Source organism: Hemitrygon akajei, chromosome 12 (assembly GCF_048418815.1).
Source record: "Hemitrygon akajei chromosome 12, sHemAka1.3, whole genome shotgun sequence".
Taxonomy (NCBI): domain Eukaryota; kingdom Metazoa; phylum Chordata; class Chondrichthyes; order Myliobatiformes; family Dasyatidae; genus Hemitrygon; species Hemitrygon akajei.
In genome coordinates this window covers 27,240,573-27,256,424 of record NC_133135.1, presented here as the reverse complement: position 1 = coordinate 27,256,424, position 15,852 = coordinate 27,240,573, and the positions used below count along the sequence as shown (strand labels likewise).

General features: G+C 39.6%; 1 protein-coding gene across 4 annotated transcripts in view; it reads right to left on the bottom strand.

Moving 5' to 3' along the window:
- Window positions 1–15,852, bottom strand: part of agla (amylo-alpha-1, 6-glucosidase, 4-alpha-glucanotransferase a) — a 103,345-nt gene that overhangs the window by 37,681 nt on the left and 49,812 nt on the right. For all 4 annotated transcript variants that reach the window (XM_073062759.1, XM_073062760.1, XM_073062761.1 and 1 more), the window contains exons 19-23: window positions 14,131–14,240; window positions 13,875–14,009; window positions 11,987–12,117; window positions 9,354–9,490; window positions 3,823–3,956 (exon numbers count right to left, since the gene is read on the bottom strand). In XM_073062759.1, coding sequence (XP_072918860.1) covers window positions 3,823–3,956; window positions 9,354–9,490; window positions 11,987–12,117; window positions 13,875–14,009; window positions 14,131–14,240 — 647 coding nt within the window. The remainder of the gene's footprint in view (window positions 1–3,822; window positions 3,957–9,353; window positions 9,491–11,986; window positions 12,118–13,874; window positions 14,010–14,130; window positions 14,241–15,852) is intronic.

Below are 15,852 nucleotides of genomic sequence, written 5' to 3'. Positions count from 1 at the left end.
GGCCAATATACCAAAAGCTTTCTTTACGACACCATCTACTTGTAACACTACTTTCAATGAACTATGTACCTGCATTCCCAGATCCCTTTGTTCCACAGTACTCCTCAGTGTCCCAACATTCATTGTGTAAGCCCTACCCTGGTTACTCCTACACCTTGCACTTGTCTGCATTAAATTCCATCTGCAGTTTTCCCAGCTGATCCAAGTCCAGTTGCACGCTTTAATATTCTTCCACTACACCCCAAATCTTGGCATCACCTGCAAATTTGTCAATCCATTTAACCAGATTATCATCCATTGACATAGATGACAAACAACATCAGACCCAACACCATTTCCTATGGAACTCCACTGGTCACAGGCCTCCAATCAGAGAGGGAACCATCAATTACCACTCTCTGACTTCTCCCTCAAAGCCAACGCCTAAATCAATTCACTACTTCATCCTGCATGCCGAGTAACTGAACCTGCTTGACCAACCTTCCACATGGGATCCAGTCAAATGCCTTACTAAAGTCCATGTAGACAACATCCAGTGCCTTGCCTTCATCAATTTTCCACGTAACCTCCTTGAAAAACTCTACTAGATTGGTTAGACATGACCTACCACGCTTGAAGCCATCAGTCTGTATCTATCCAAGTACCCAAATATTCTTAGAGTTCATTCCAAAAACTTTCTCACTGCTGACATCAGGCTCACCAGCCTATAATTTCCTGGTTTATCTTTAGAGCCTTTCTTAAACAGTGGAACAACATTAGTTATTCTCCAATCCTCTGGTACCTCTCCTGTTGCTAAAGATGGTTTAAATATCACTGCTAGAGCCCCTGCAGTTTCTGCACTTGCCTCCTGCAGGTTCAAGGAAACACCTTGTCAGGCCCCTAAATTGCCTCCCACTCTGTAATCGGTATAAGGTCCAAGACCTTATACCGATTACAGGTATAAGGTCACTACCACTTTGCCTCACTTCTGTGTACATCTCCCAAGCAAACATAGATGCAAAAAATTGATTTATGATCTCCCCATTCTCTTTTGGCTCCACACATGGATTACCATTCTGATCTTCCAGAGGATCAATTTTGTTCCTTGCAATCCTTTTGCTCTTAACATGTGTAGAATCCTTTAGGATTCTCCTTCACCTTGTCTGCTCTGGCAACCTCATACCTTCTTTTAGCTCTCCTGATTGCTTTCTTAAGTACTCTCTTGCATTTCTTATACTCCATAAGTACCTTATTTGGTCCTACCTGCCTGTACCTGCTATGCACCTCCCTTTTTTCTTAAACGGAACATCAATATCTCTTGAAAACCAATGTTCCCTAAACCTGTTATTTTTACCTTTCATTCTGAAAGGCTCATTCAAGCTTTGTACTCTCAAAATTTCACCCTTGAAGGCCTCCCACTTATCAAGTACACCTTTGACAGAAAACAGGCTGTCCCAATCCACACTTGCCAGTTCTTTTTCTGATACCATCAAAATTTATTTCTCTAATTTTGAATGTTAACCTGCAGACCAGATGTATGTTTTTGCATATTTACTTTGAAACTAATGGCATTGTAATCACTAAATGCAAAGTGTCTCCCTAGGCAAACTTACTGCCCTGCCTCATTCCCCAATAGCAGATCAAGTAGTGCACTCTCCCTCTACATACTGATTCAGGAAACTTTGACAAACTCTGTTCTAGTCTTTTTACAGTATGTGATTCCCAGTCATTATATGGAAAGTTAGAATCACCTACTTTAACAACTTGAAGTTTCTTGCAATGGTCTATGATCTCATCAGATTTGTTCCTCTAAATCCCTAGGACAGTTGGTTGATCTGTAATATAGACCCATGACGTGGTCATACCTTTCTTATTTCTCAGTTTCATTCATAACACCTCAGTAATTGAGTTCTCCAGTCCATCTGGATGGAGCACTACCACAACATTTTTCCTGACCAGTAATGCCACCCCTCTTCCTTTAATCCCTCATGTTCTTATCAACTCTAAAACAACAGAACCCTAGAACATTGAGCTGTCCATCAGTCTTACACCTCCTGCAATCAAGTCTCACTAATGAGTACAGTATTATAATTCCATGTTGATCCATGTCCTGAGCTCATCTGCCTTTCCTATGATATTTCTTGCATTGAAATAGACACAGCCCAGGACATTTGTTGCACCATGCTCAACCTTTTGATTCCCATCTTTGTCTGACATCTTAACAACATTTGTCTCCACAAACTGTTCTGGCACTCTGATTTCCCATCCCCCTGCACCACCTGTTTAAACCTACACCCTCTGAACCCCCCCCACCCCGTGCAGCACTAGCAAACCTTCCCAGTATGATCTTAGGCCCCCTCCAGTGCAAGTGCTAACAGTCTCTTCTGTACATCCCACCTTCCCTGGACAAGAGTACAATGATCCAAAAATCTGATGCCGTCTCTCCTACACCAACTTCTTAGCTATCTCATAGCGAGTCTTCAGCATTCTTAAGTGGGATGGTCAATAGCCAGAGGTTATGTTCCATGTAGGAGCCAATTATATAGGTAGGAAGAGTGATGAAGTTCTGCAAAACTGCATAAACTTCGTATTTCTGGCCTCACTAGCACGTAGCATGGGTAGCAATACTGAGATCATGGCCGTCGAGGTCCTGCCCTTTAATTTAGCACCTAACTCCCTGAACTGACTCTGCAGAGCCTCATCACTTTTTCTACCGATGTCATTGGTTCCTACATAGACCATGACCTCTTCCACCCTCCCACTTAAGAATGCTGAGGATTCTATCTTAAATGCCCCAGACCCTGGCACGCAGGAGGCAACATCCAATCCAGGAATCTTGTTCTCATCCACAAAACCTCTTTTCTGTTCCCCCAACAAATCCCTTATCATCCCAGCTTGCCTCTTCTGTGAGCTGGTGGCGGAGGAAAGGAATAATTAGGGTTGAGGGTGGAGGATGGAGTACCAACAAAGCAGGCCACTTTGTTCTGGTTAGCGTTGAGCTTCAATCTACTTAAGGGCTGCTGTGATTTTGGCTTATCGAGAGTATTCCATCACATTTATGACTCATTCCTCCAAGATGATGCAAAGGCTTTTAGTGATTTAGAAGATAAGTCATTGTTGCAGGTGACTGCTCTAATATTCATCTGATTAGTCCAGTTCAAATGCTGCTCAATGGAGACCACTAGGATGTTGATGGCATGTGCTTCAAGATCCCAGTATTCCTCCAAATGTCTCAATATCACGTCATTACACAGGGAAAATAGTCTTGTACTGAGTACATAATCAGTCACACAAGACAATATAGGGGTGGAAGGGTGTGGAAAAGAGGGAAGAACGATGAAGGTGTCTGCATCTTTTTGGCACGTCAATGGTGCAGATGGTTTGCCAATTCTGCACCATTTGGTCACTTGACGTCTCACATGATGATGCTCATAGCAGCTGCTATGTGAGGTTTTACAAAGGGAGTGAAAAAAATATGGTAATAATATCTCTTCCACAAACCTTTCTAATTTCACTTTTTGTCTTTGCCTTGTTTTACTGATTATAAATCAAGTCCATTTTGTCTTCTTAAGTTGATTTCAACTTCAAAGCTTGATCCATGACCCTCTCTATTCTCCCTCTGAAACCTGGTATGGAATTTAACATCTTAATCTCTACTTAAGCAATATTCTCCATTGTGAGATGCTAACAAATTCTTGATTGATGAATTATTAAATCCAGCAGAGTTCGTACAAATCTAGGTTATTTTTAGGTGCAGACTTTTGACATAAAGTATCATCATATTTGCATACCTGTGTTACCTTTACATGTTGATGTATTTTTTGTTCTGTTAACAATACTCACCTAGACATTCGGTCCCAAGTTATATCCATGAGAACTGAGTAAGCTCCTATGAGGATTGCATCAAAGTAGCATGGAATAAGGTAACGGGGAAGGATTTTGAGGTAAGAAAACATTGCTTCAAACCATTTACCAACCTGGTAGAAAAGAGAACATTGAGATAATAGATTTCCAGCAAGTACAGTTGGAAGTTAACCAGTTTGTGCGGTTTCAAATTAAATATTAATATCATTCATAAGACATAGGAGCAGAATTAGGCCATTTGTCCCATTGAACCTGCTTTGCCATTCCAACATGGCTGATATATTATCCTGCTCAACCTCATTCTCTTGCCTTCTCCCTGTATCTTTTGATGCCCTTACTAATCAAAAAGTTATCAACTTCCACTTGAAAAACACCCAATCACCAGCCCTCCACAGCCATCTATAAATAAATTCCACAGATTCAGCACCCTCAGGCTAAATAAATTCCTTCTCATCCCTGTTCTAAAGGGAGAGCTTTCCATTTTGAAGCTGCGCCTCAATTCTCTTGATGGGATGAATGACCCAGTTCCACTCTCGTGTCTTATGGACTTAAATCCTGTATCAGGACCCTGCAGCATTAATATATGTAATATATTCCACTATCAGATTGTTAACACATTATTAAATCCAGTACAGTTATTGCGGACAATTACCTAGGTTAGTTTTACATGAACTCTTGACAAAGTACTGGAATACCTCCATACCACCATTATCCTCATCCACTGATACACTACATTCAACAGCATTGTAGGAAATAGTGAAATGGCTCTGTAACACTGCAGTAAAGAACACGGGGAATGTCATGCAGCAGAGAGATGTATGGACACTCTGGAGAAGCCTTTCGGTGGAGGAACCCTTGGAATAATTTTTAGGTCTCAGGGAACCCCTGCGTAAAAAATATTATATCTACAGCTCACAGTAAGATCACAGTGTGATCAGTCAGTTGTAGATATAATAATCAAAAAATAATTGTCAATGCTCTTTTGAGTTGAGAATAAATTTTTAGTCAACCTTTCTTGAAACAAGGTAGCTAAACTTAACTTACCTTTCTTGAAATTAATCTTTCTTTCCCTTTCATAAATTTTAAGAACTCATAAGACAAATATAATAAGCACACATGGATTTCACCTTCAATTGAAATGAGACTATTTCTGTCCTTGATTGATGCTTGTTAAACAAGAAAAAGCTTGCTCACACATGTAGGAAATTGAAAATTGCAGTATAAATATTTGTTGCTTTCGTATGAATGGCAGGATATTCCTTTTCACAGAAATCTAGAACATGTCCAGGGGCAGGTCAGTAAATCTCATCTTGAGTGCACGATCAGACTGCACCTCACAAAGTTCTTTCTCTTCATTCCAAGTCAAGTTTTCAGTCTGAGCAAATGACTCAGAGAAAGGGTCCCTCACCCAGTCATACATTTGCGTTGACAGGAAGGAAAAATATTGTTCAATTTTGTTCTGCAGTTCTTCTAGGTGGTTTTCAATAAGACTCGAGGCTTTCTGATATCCTTACTTACTCTCAAGCCCAACCAGCAGATTTCCTTTTGCAACATGATTTTTCCCAAAGATTCAGTTTCCTTTTAAATCCGAGAATCTTGTCACTTGAGTCAAAACATTTTCTCCAGGGCCTTGCAGAAACTTGTTCAATTGGTTCATATGATGAAAAATGTCTGTTGAGTAGACTAGTTTCTGCAGCTATTCGTCATCTTCAATTATTTTCTTGAAAGTTCTCCTGCAACTCACCTTCCAGCTCAAACACCCTGTTGAGAACTCCTTCTCTGCTGAGCCACCAGATTTCTGTATGTAGCAGGAGACTGATGTGGACTTCATCCAGTATTTCAGAGTTTTTTTCCCCCATTTTCGAGTCAACTGGTCTTCGTTTAATAAAGTTACTTTTGCAGCATGATCCAAGATATTTTCCATTACAGCTCCAAGAGTTTTTGACATCAGCACAACTACAGCATGGAAGCTTCCCATTGTACATGCAAGGTAAAGATAGAACTGTACGTAGCTAATGTAGCATTCAAGACTCTCTTAACATATAGGCACTGAAGCAAGTCTCTGCAAAAGGCTGACTTCATTCTACACATACACCACATTTGCAGGATAGAGACAATGGGACTGTGGGGGGAATGCTGATAAGAAATAGTACAAGAATAATGGAATCTTTGGATCGGGGAGCTTTTGTTCCTGGACAAGTGACTCAACGTTGATGTCAGTATGTAGTAAAGAGGAAGCCCTGAAGGAAAAGGATTCCGTGTGAATTCCTCCCATCTACAATTGTTAGCACAATACTCACCTTGACATTCAGTCCCCGGGTTATATCCAGTAAGCGTCTATGAGGATTGCATCACAATAGAATGGAATATTGTAACTGGGAAGGACTTCCAGGTATGACAACATTGCTTCAAACTATTTACCAACCACCAGAGTCCAGGAGAGCTTTTATTCCGCAGTTATAAGATTACTGCCCTGACCGCTGCACAATAAGATAGACTCTTGACCTCACAGTTTACCTGATCATGGCCATGCACCCTATCATCTGCCTGCACTACACTTTCACTATAGCACTAAATTCTGTATTTGTTACTATTTTCTCTTGTACTTCTTAATGAACTAAATGGATGGCATGCAAAGCAAAGGTTTTTACTGGACCCAAGTACATGTGACAATAATAAACCTATTTAACAATTTCATTTACTAATTTAATGCAGGGGCTTAAAGTACATCATTCAATAAACCATCATCTGTTTAAAACAAAAAAGTACTACTTTTTACTGAAACTATAATTTTTTGACAACATTTGGTATTCCATTTGCTCAAAGAAAAAAAATCATGTAATTGCAAGACATCACAAAGTATTTTTAAAATGAACTATTATCGTGGTAGGAAACAAGGCATTACATTTACAGAAAATTGTGGTTCTGCAAACAGTAATTGATGCTAAAAATAATCTTACACTGAGATTTTGTTTGAAGGATAAATATTGACAAGGGTGTGGAGTAGAATAGAGCTCTCTTCAAAATAGGGAAACAGGATTTTGTTTTTAACATTTAATTGAAAGAACTAATGTGGCCTCAGTTTAATGCTTCCTCTTAAAGATGCTATGAACTGGTCTCCAAATCAGGATTCACAATGGTCTAATTCAGATGACAATGTCTTCAGTTTAAAACTCAGATTATATTTTTAGACCATAAGATATAGGAATAGGCCATTTGGCCCATCGAGTCTGCTCCATCATTCAATCATGGGCTGATCCAATTCTTCCAGTCATTCCCACTCCGCTGCCTTCTCCCCATACCCTTTGATGCCCTGGCTAATCAAGAACCTATCTATCTCTGCCTTAAATTCACCCAATGACTTGATCTCCACAGCTGCTCATGGCAACAAATTCCACAGATTTATTACCCTCTGACTAAAGTAATTTCTCTGCATCTCTGTTCTAAATGGACGTCCTTCGATCCTGAAGTCGTGCCCTCTTGTCCTAGACACCCCTATCATGGGAAATAACTTTGTCATATCTAATCTGTTCAGGCCTTTTAACATTCAGAATGTTTCTATGAGATCCCCCCTCTTTATCCTGAACTCCAGGGAATACAGCCCAAGAGCTGCCAGATGTTCCTCATACGGTAACCCTTTCATTCCTGGAATCATTCTCGTGAATCTTCTCTGAATCCTCTCCAATGTCAGTATATCCTTTCTAAAATAAGGTGCCAAAACCGCAGACAATACTCCATGTGTGGTCTCACGAGTGCCTTTTTGAGCTTCAACATCACATCCCTGCTCTTATATTCTATACCTCTAGAAAGGAATGCCAACATTGCATTCACCTTCTTCACCACCGACTCAACCTGGAGGCTAACCTTTATGATATCCTGCAGAAGGACTCCCAAAGTCACTTTGCATCTCTGCATTTTGAATTCTCTCCCCATCTAAATAATAGTCTGTTTATTTCTTCTACCAAAGTGCATAACCGTACACTTTCCAACACTGTATTTTATTTGCCACTTCTTTGCCCATTCCCTTAATCTATCTAAGTTTCTCTGCAGGCTCTGTTTCCTCAACACTACCTGCTCCTCCAGTTATCTTGTATCACCGGCAAATTTAGCCACAAATCCATTAATCCCAGAGTCCAATTCATTGACATGCATCGTAAAAATATCGACCCTTGTAGAACTTCACTGCCAACTGGCAGCCAGCCAGAATAAGATCCCTTTATTCCCACTCTCTGTTTTCTGCCTATCAGCCAATGTTCCACCCATTCTAGTAACTCCCCTGTAATTCCATGGGTTCCCATCTTGCTAAGCAGCCTCATGTACTGCACATTGTCAAAGACTTTCTGTGCAGTATGCCTTCACATCTACTGCATCTTCTTTGTCTATCCTGCTTGTAATTTCCTCACAATTGCAGTAGGTTAGTCAGGCAGGATTTTCCTTTCAGGAAACCATGCTGGTTTTGGCCTATCTTGTTATGTGCCTCCAGGTATTCCATAATCTCATTGCTAACAATCGATTCCAACAACTTCCCAACCACTGATGTCAGGCCAACAGGTCTATAGATTCCTTTCTGCTGCCTCCCACTCTTCTTAAGTAACGGAGTAACATTTGCAATTTTCTAGTTATCCGGAACAATGCCAAAATCTATCGATTCTTGAAAGATCATTGTTAATGCCTCAGCAATCTCTCCAGCTACTTCCTTCAGAACATGAGGGTACATTCCATCAGGTCCAGGAGATTTATCCACCCTCAGATAACTAAGTTTCCTGATCACCTTCTCAGTCGTAATGTTCACTGCACATACTTCACTTCCCTGACATTTTTGAATGACCAGTATACTGCAGATGTCTTCCACTGTTCCTCTGCCATCTCTGCGTCTCTCATTACAATATCTCCAAGGCCATTTTCTATTGGTCCTATATCTACCTTCAACTCTTTTATCCATTATATACTTAAAAAAGCTTTTAGTAGAATATCTGCAAAAAATATGAGACTGAATTTCAGCCTGCTGTACTTCTGAGTATTAATTTAGTGCCAGGCCCTTCAAGGGAAAAATATCAAGTTTTCAGAAGTAATTCCACTATGCTTAATAATTTAATTATAAATGACATCCCCTTATTACACTAATATAGCAGCTTCTATTTTCTTACATTGGAAGAACTTCCATATATAAAGAACTTTAAAAGGAGAAAGAGACCTCAAAGCAATTCACAGAAAAATATGAAACTAAGCTAAAAGATGAGATATTATTAGATATATCAAAATATGATTGATAGTGTGTGGATGGCTTCAAGAGAGCCAATGGATATGGATGGGTGTGTGTGTTAATATGTATTTATAAAGGGGGGGGGGGAGGGAAAAAATTCGGGTGGAAAAGTGTAGTTATAAGATCAACCATGATCTTACTGAGAGTTAGAGCAGGTACTATGGAGAAAATTGCCCTCACTTGTTTTTATATACAAGTAATATGCATGTGACTAGATAAAGAAATACACAAACCAACATCAGCTCACCATTTGAAGACTGCCGCCATGTGCAATCAAACGATTACTAATGAAATCCATCATCCAGTCTCCAGCCCGCAGATTTTCACACAAAGGATGCCCTAGGTCATTGTTGGGTCGAATATCTGCGAGTACCGACATGAATCCTAGTAAAGCACAGCAGTTCAATTACATTTACTGAGGGAAACCATTTGTATCAGAAGTCCTATTATATACTAATTGTCCACTACACTTCAGTCAAAAAATACCACAATATTTAAATCCAGAGCAAACATAAAAGTTGTGAAGGAATTCAGCAGGTGCAGCAGCATGTGCCAAGGCAGAGTGATGGTCACCATTTTTGTCAAGACCCTGCCTAAGGACTGCAGGGATCTTGATTTAGGGTCTCCATCCGAAACACCATCTACCTCAACAGATGTTGCCTGACTCACTGAGTCCCCCAGCAGTTTGCATTACGCTCAAAATTACAGCATATGCTATCTCGTCTCTCCATTTAACGTCTGAATATCAATTTACCATGAAGCTGTTTTAGATTAAATCTCTCAGGAGATTGACCATTCATTTACGAAAGATTAAACTAACCCTCAAGAGGTTATTTACGTTGAATGCAGGTTGTGATTAAATGGCACTGGCTTGATTTGTGAAGAATCAAGTCATTTCACCAGTGCCATCCAGTGTGTCCAATAGGTATTACACCTGTTCAATTACCTATTCAGTACCACATAATGCCTTGATCCTTTTTGTAAAAAGTAGTGATTAGATAGATAGATACTTTATTCATCCCCATGGGGAAATTCAACTTTTTTTCCAATGTCCCATACACTTGTTGTAGCAAAACTAATTACATACAATACTTAACTCAGTAAAAAATATGATATGCATCTAAATCACTATCTCAAAAAGCATTAATAATAGCTTTTAAAAAGTTCTTAAGTCCTGGCGGTAGAATTGTAAAGCCTAATGGCATTGGGGAGTATTGACCTCTTCATCCTGTCTGAGGAGCATTGTATCGATAGTAACCTGTCGCTGAAACTGCTTCTCTGTCTCTGGATGGTGCTATGTAGAGGATGTTCAGAGTTATCCATAATTGACCGTAGCCTACTCAGCGCCCTTCGCTCAGCTACCAATGTTAAACTCTCCAGTACTTTGCCCACGACAGAGCCCGCCTTCCTTACCAGCTTATTAAGACGTGAGGCGTCCCTCTTCTTAATGCTTCCTCCCCAACACGCCACCACAAAGAAGAGGGCGCTCTCCACAACTGACCTATAGAACATCTTCAGCATCTCAGACATTGAATCTACAGACATTGAATGACGCCAACCTTCTAAGGAAGTACAGTCGACTCTGTGCCTTCCTGCACAAGGATGTATCTTTAAACATCTCACCAAATAACTAACAAGCAGTGAATGCTTCCTGGGCTAGTCAGTGGTGAAATGCCATCCAGATATGCACTTTCAACATTGGTCAGTGAATGGAAACACTGGACAACAAATTTTTCTCGGAAGTGTTGCTTCCTCAGATTTTTTTTGTTTATGATAGCCTGCTTGAAGCTGAACACAAATATAATTTCAGACTACTTGTATCACGTAGGAATTTGGAGAAACAATAAATTAACTTACACTGAATATAATACATTTAATTGCCTAATGATGCTCCTGCTTTGCAATAATTCAACTAAGTTTAAAATGTTTGGTTGATGATTTTTATTTGTACTCAGTGCCTGAGGCTTCTTGTTTCAGTGTCCAGCAATAATCAGACAGCATTAATGAATTCCAGTTGCCCTGATAGAGTTTCTCCATGACGGCAATGTCCTGGTGAAATCTTTCACCATGCTCGTTAAGACAACACTAAGATTTGCAGGGAAGAAGTCCAAATGGGAAGTCAGAAAATGAATCTTTAGTGACATGTTGCACTTCATGGCATGTTGTCAACCAGCTGCATGTAGTTTGATGCTCTGTAGTTGCCAAGAAAATTTTCAACAATATCCTTGAATGCCTTGTATCCATTTTCCCCAGTCCACTAGAAGTTCTTCAAATTACCCGTCTCTGATGACATGCTTGATTTATGAACCAACAAAAATGCCTTCTTTAATCTTGGCATCAGTTATTCTGAATTGAATTATGAATTGAAATGAGAGATATAGGCAATTACAAAAAATGGTGCATCATAGGGAAATTTCATTTTCATGATCAGCAGCCCAAGGTCCATAAGATACACCCAAAAATATTTAGGAAGCAAAGCTGTTGCTGTCCAATATAACCAGAGGGAAAAAATGGCTAATTTGTTCCTTTGTAATCAATGTCCAGGAAAGTCCATTACAACTTCTAGCTTCTGCCTCATTGAAATCACATTGGGCTGAGTGATCAACACAAATGCTTGTTCATACGTATGGGGTGTCCAAAAGTCAAGCCTTTGCAGTCCAGGGGGTACCCTGAACATTCAGTCCTAATACACAAATATTAATATCCAACTCCTAATCTGATTAACAAGGGTAGAACCAGTCACAAATTAATCAAAGTATATCCTAAAAAAGCTCTGAAAATATATGACATAATTTAATCAAAACAAAATTAATAATATTTAAATGAGCCTTAATTTGAATCAGTACCTTATATATATTCTTGTAAACCAGATTCACATACCTTGCAAACCCGCATATTTCAAATGCCCAAAATTGGAAATAAAATAGCAGCCACCGCCATCTTCCTGCTCCTCACTGTCACATCGATACAGTAACATGTTAAGGTCAGCCAAAGTAAGACTTGTAGTGGTTCTATTGATGAAAAGAATTAGGATAATTCCTTGTTGACAAAATACTACAATTTACAGCAGCTTCAACAGGTTGATAATGTGTGTTTTGTTATGTAGGAATTCAGTTTTGTCAGTTCAAACTCCCATTTAACAAAGAATGATACAAAAGCAAAAGTGCTGAGGATGATGGGAATCTGAAATAAAATGTGCCCAAAAATACTCCGGTCAAAAGGAATTGCAAATATTCTGCTTGAACAGCAAAGTATTTGCAGTATTTTCTGCTTTTAAAATTGTCTGAATGAATAAACCACCTTAGCTTGCCCCCCCTCCCCCACCCCGGGAGGAACCTAGATTCTATCTAGTATGTGAAAAGCCTACAGAAGGAGCCAGTTAAGCATTAAAACACAAATTAGATTTCCAATTAGAATTGAATTACTGATCATAATTAAGGGCCTATTTCCCTTTTGCTTTAATGATTAGGAAAAGACCACAATTATCTTCACTTAAAGACATTTTGAAGTTCAACAATCGAAGCTCTTTGATGAATTAGTCAAGGTTTATCGGAATATAAACCAAAATAATTCTCATTGACAAATGCTACATTATAAGGAATACAATGTTAAAATTATTCTCTTGAATTTTGAGATTAAGACATTTTGGTGGCCTTGTTCACAAATGACATGGCATCTCAACTATTTTTATGATGTGTTGTTGTACAGATGGATCTGTGTTTCGCCTAGGCCCACTGTTTAAACTTCCTGTGAACAATAATCACGAGATTAACCAACAAGCAGCTGCTTCTGAATTTGTGATTCAAGCCCTTTTCTGGTCGGCAGATGGTGACTAGCAGTGTTTGCAGGGGTCAGTGTTGGGACTGCTTCTTTTCATGTTATACAATATGTTGATGATTTGGACGATGGAATTGACGACTTTGTGGGCAAGTTGCAGACGATATATGAAGATAAGCGGAGGGGCAGGTAGTGTGAGGAAGCAGGAAGTCTGCAGAAGGATTTAGACAGATTAGGAGAATGGTCAAAGAAGTGGCAGTTGGAATATAGTGTAGGGAAGTGTAAGAGAATGAAAGAGTTAACACGCGAGGAGTGTTTTATGGCCCTGGGCCTGTAATCAGTGGAGTTTAGAAGAATGCGGAGGATCTCACTGAAACCTATCGAATATTGAAAGGCCTAAATAGTACATGGATGTGGAAAGGATGTTTCCTATTGTAGGTGAGTTTAGGACCAGAAGACAGTCTCAGAATAGAAGGATCTCCATTTAGAACGGGGATGAGGAGGGATTCCTTTATCCACTGTAAGGTGAATCTGTGGAATTCATCGCCACAGACGACTCTGGAGGCCAAGTCATTGGGCATATTTAAAGCGAAAGTTGTTAGGTTCTTGATTAGTCATGGTGTCAAAGGTTAGTTAGGTGGTGAAGGCTGGAGAATGGGGTTGAGAGGGATAACAGGTCAGCCATGGTGAAATGATGGAGCAGACTTGATGGGCTGAATGGCCTAATTCAGTTCCTTTATCTTATGGTCTAAATAGACCAGTTTCCTAAGCTCAAGAAAAGCAACAGATATACATGCCATTGAAGAATAAGGTGAAGGGTAACTTAATGTTTCAGAGACACACTTATAAAAAATTGTATTAATAGAAAAAATGCTGAGAAAAAAAGTACAAGTTTGACTATTTCTGGTAAATAACTGAGTTTAATTTTTTTTGTTGAAAGCTTACTCATCTACAACTATATCTTTAAATCCAAAATAAATCAGGCACTCACGATATAAACGACTGAGCCAGTGCTGGCGGAGCATTCCTATCAACAATGCTGCCGGCTTTGTAAAACGGATTAAACTGGCTGAGATGATAGCGGAGTACTCCAACTGCATGCTGAGCCTTTGGATCTAGACTCACCCTGCAAAGATGGCGATTATTAAGTACAAAATGTTTCACAAAAACAAATGTCACGACATAAATTTTTAAAATTACTGGACAAATTCATTTTTATTCACTCTGTATACAAGAACTTCACTTACCGGAAGATAATGATGCTGCCAGGAGGAAAGTTTTCAAATGTAATTTCGTAGACATAGTCACTGCGATCTTTGGAAGTTACCTTTGCTTTAATAATTCTGCTTTCATTTAACTAGAAAATAAATACAGAATTGGCTCTTGAAAAAAAAAGATATTGTAGATAGATAGATAGATAGATAGATACTTTATTCATCCCCATGGGGAAATTCAACATTTTTTTCCAATGTCCCATACACTTGTTGTAGCAAAAACTCATTACATACAATACTTAACTCAGTAATAATATGATATGCATCTAAATCATTTAAATCTAAATCTAAATTGTTTATTTTGCTGTAATATTGTCTTGACTATGCCTGGCCTGCTGCCCAGCGCTCCACTCCGCTGAACTTTATCTCGATCGAAAAGGCTGAACAAACAAACCATCTGACCTGAGGGCCATTCCCCTTGGTGCACTGGGCTCTGATTGGAATTCAAGCTTTAGACATCACCCCAAGGCTCCAATACAAGACCATTGTGATGACGTTAGTTCAACAGCTAGTTGCAGAAAAACACTTAACACCCTTTTAAAAGGTCTGGACAATCAAACATAATTTTTAAACTTTTCAAGTCAATGAAAACAAAATGTTAAATATATTAAAATCATTAAAATGCTAACAAAGAAAATTATAGTTTTAATTAACAGAGTAAATAAGCTTCAATGGCTTTAATAGACAATAGACAGTAGGTGCAGGAGTAGGCCATTCGGCCCTTCTAGCCAGCACCGCCATTCACTGTGATCATGGCTAATCATACACAATCAGTACCCCGTTCCTGCCCTCTCCCCATATCCCTTGACCCCGCTATCTATAAGAGCTCTATCTAACTCTCTCTTGAATGCATCCAGAGACTTGGCCTCCACTTCTGGGGCAGAGCATTCCACATATCCACCACTCTCTGGGTGAAAAAGTTTTTCCACATCTCTGTTCTAAATGGCCTACCCCTTATTCTTAAACTGTGGCCTCTAGTTCTGGACTCACCCATCAGCGGGAACATGCTTCCTGACTCCAGTGTGTCCAATCCCTTAATAATCTTATATATTTCAATCAGATCCCCTCTCATCCTTCTAAATTCCAGTGTATACAAGCCCAGTCGCTCCAATCTTTCAACATATGACAGTCCCGCCATTCCAGTAATTAACCTTGTGAACCTACGCTGCACTCCCTCAATAGCAAGAATGTCCTTCCTCAAATTTGGAGACCAAAACTGCACACAATATTCCAGGTGGGGTCTCACCAGGGCCCTGTACAGCTGCAGAAGGACCTCTTTACTCCTATACTCAATTCCTCTTGTTATAAAGGCCAGCATGCCATTAGCTTTCTTCACTGCCTGCTTGCTTTCATTGACTGATGTACAAGAACACCTAGATCTCATTGTACTTCCCCTTTTCCTAACTTGACTCCATTTAGATAGTAATTTGCCTTCCTGTTCTTGCCACCAAAGTGGATAACCTCACAATTATCCACATTAAACTGCATCTGCCATACATTTGCCCACTCACCCAACCTGTCCAAGTCACCCCGCATTCTCATAACATCCTCCTGACATTTCACACCGCCACCCAGCTTTGTGTCATCGGCAAATTTGCTAATGTTACTTTTAATCCCTTCATCTAAATCATTAATGTATATTGTAAACAGCTGCGGTCCCAGCACCGAACCTTGCGATACCCCACTGGTCACAGC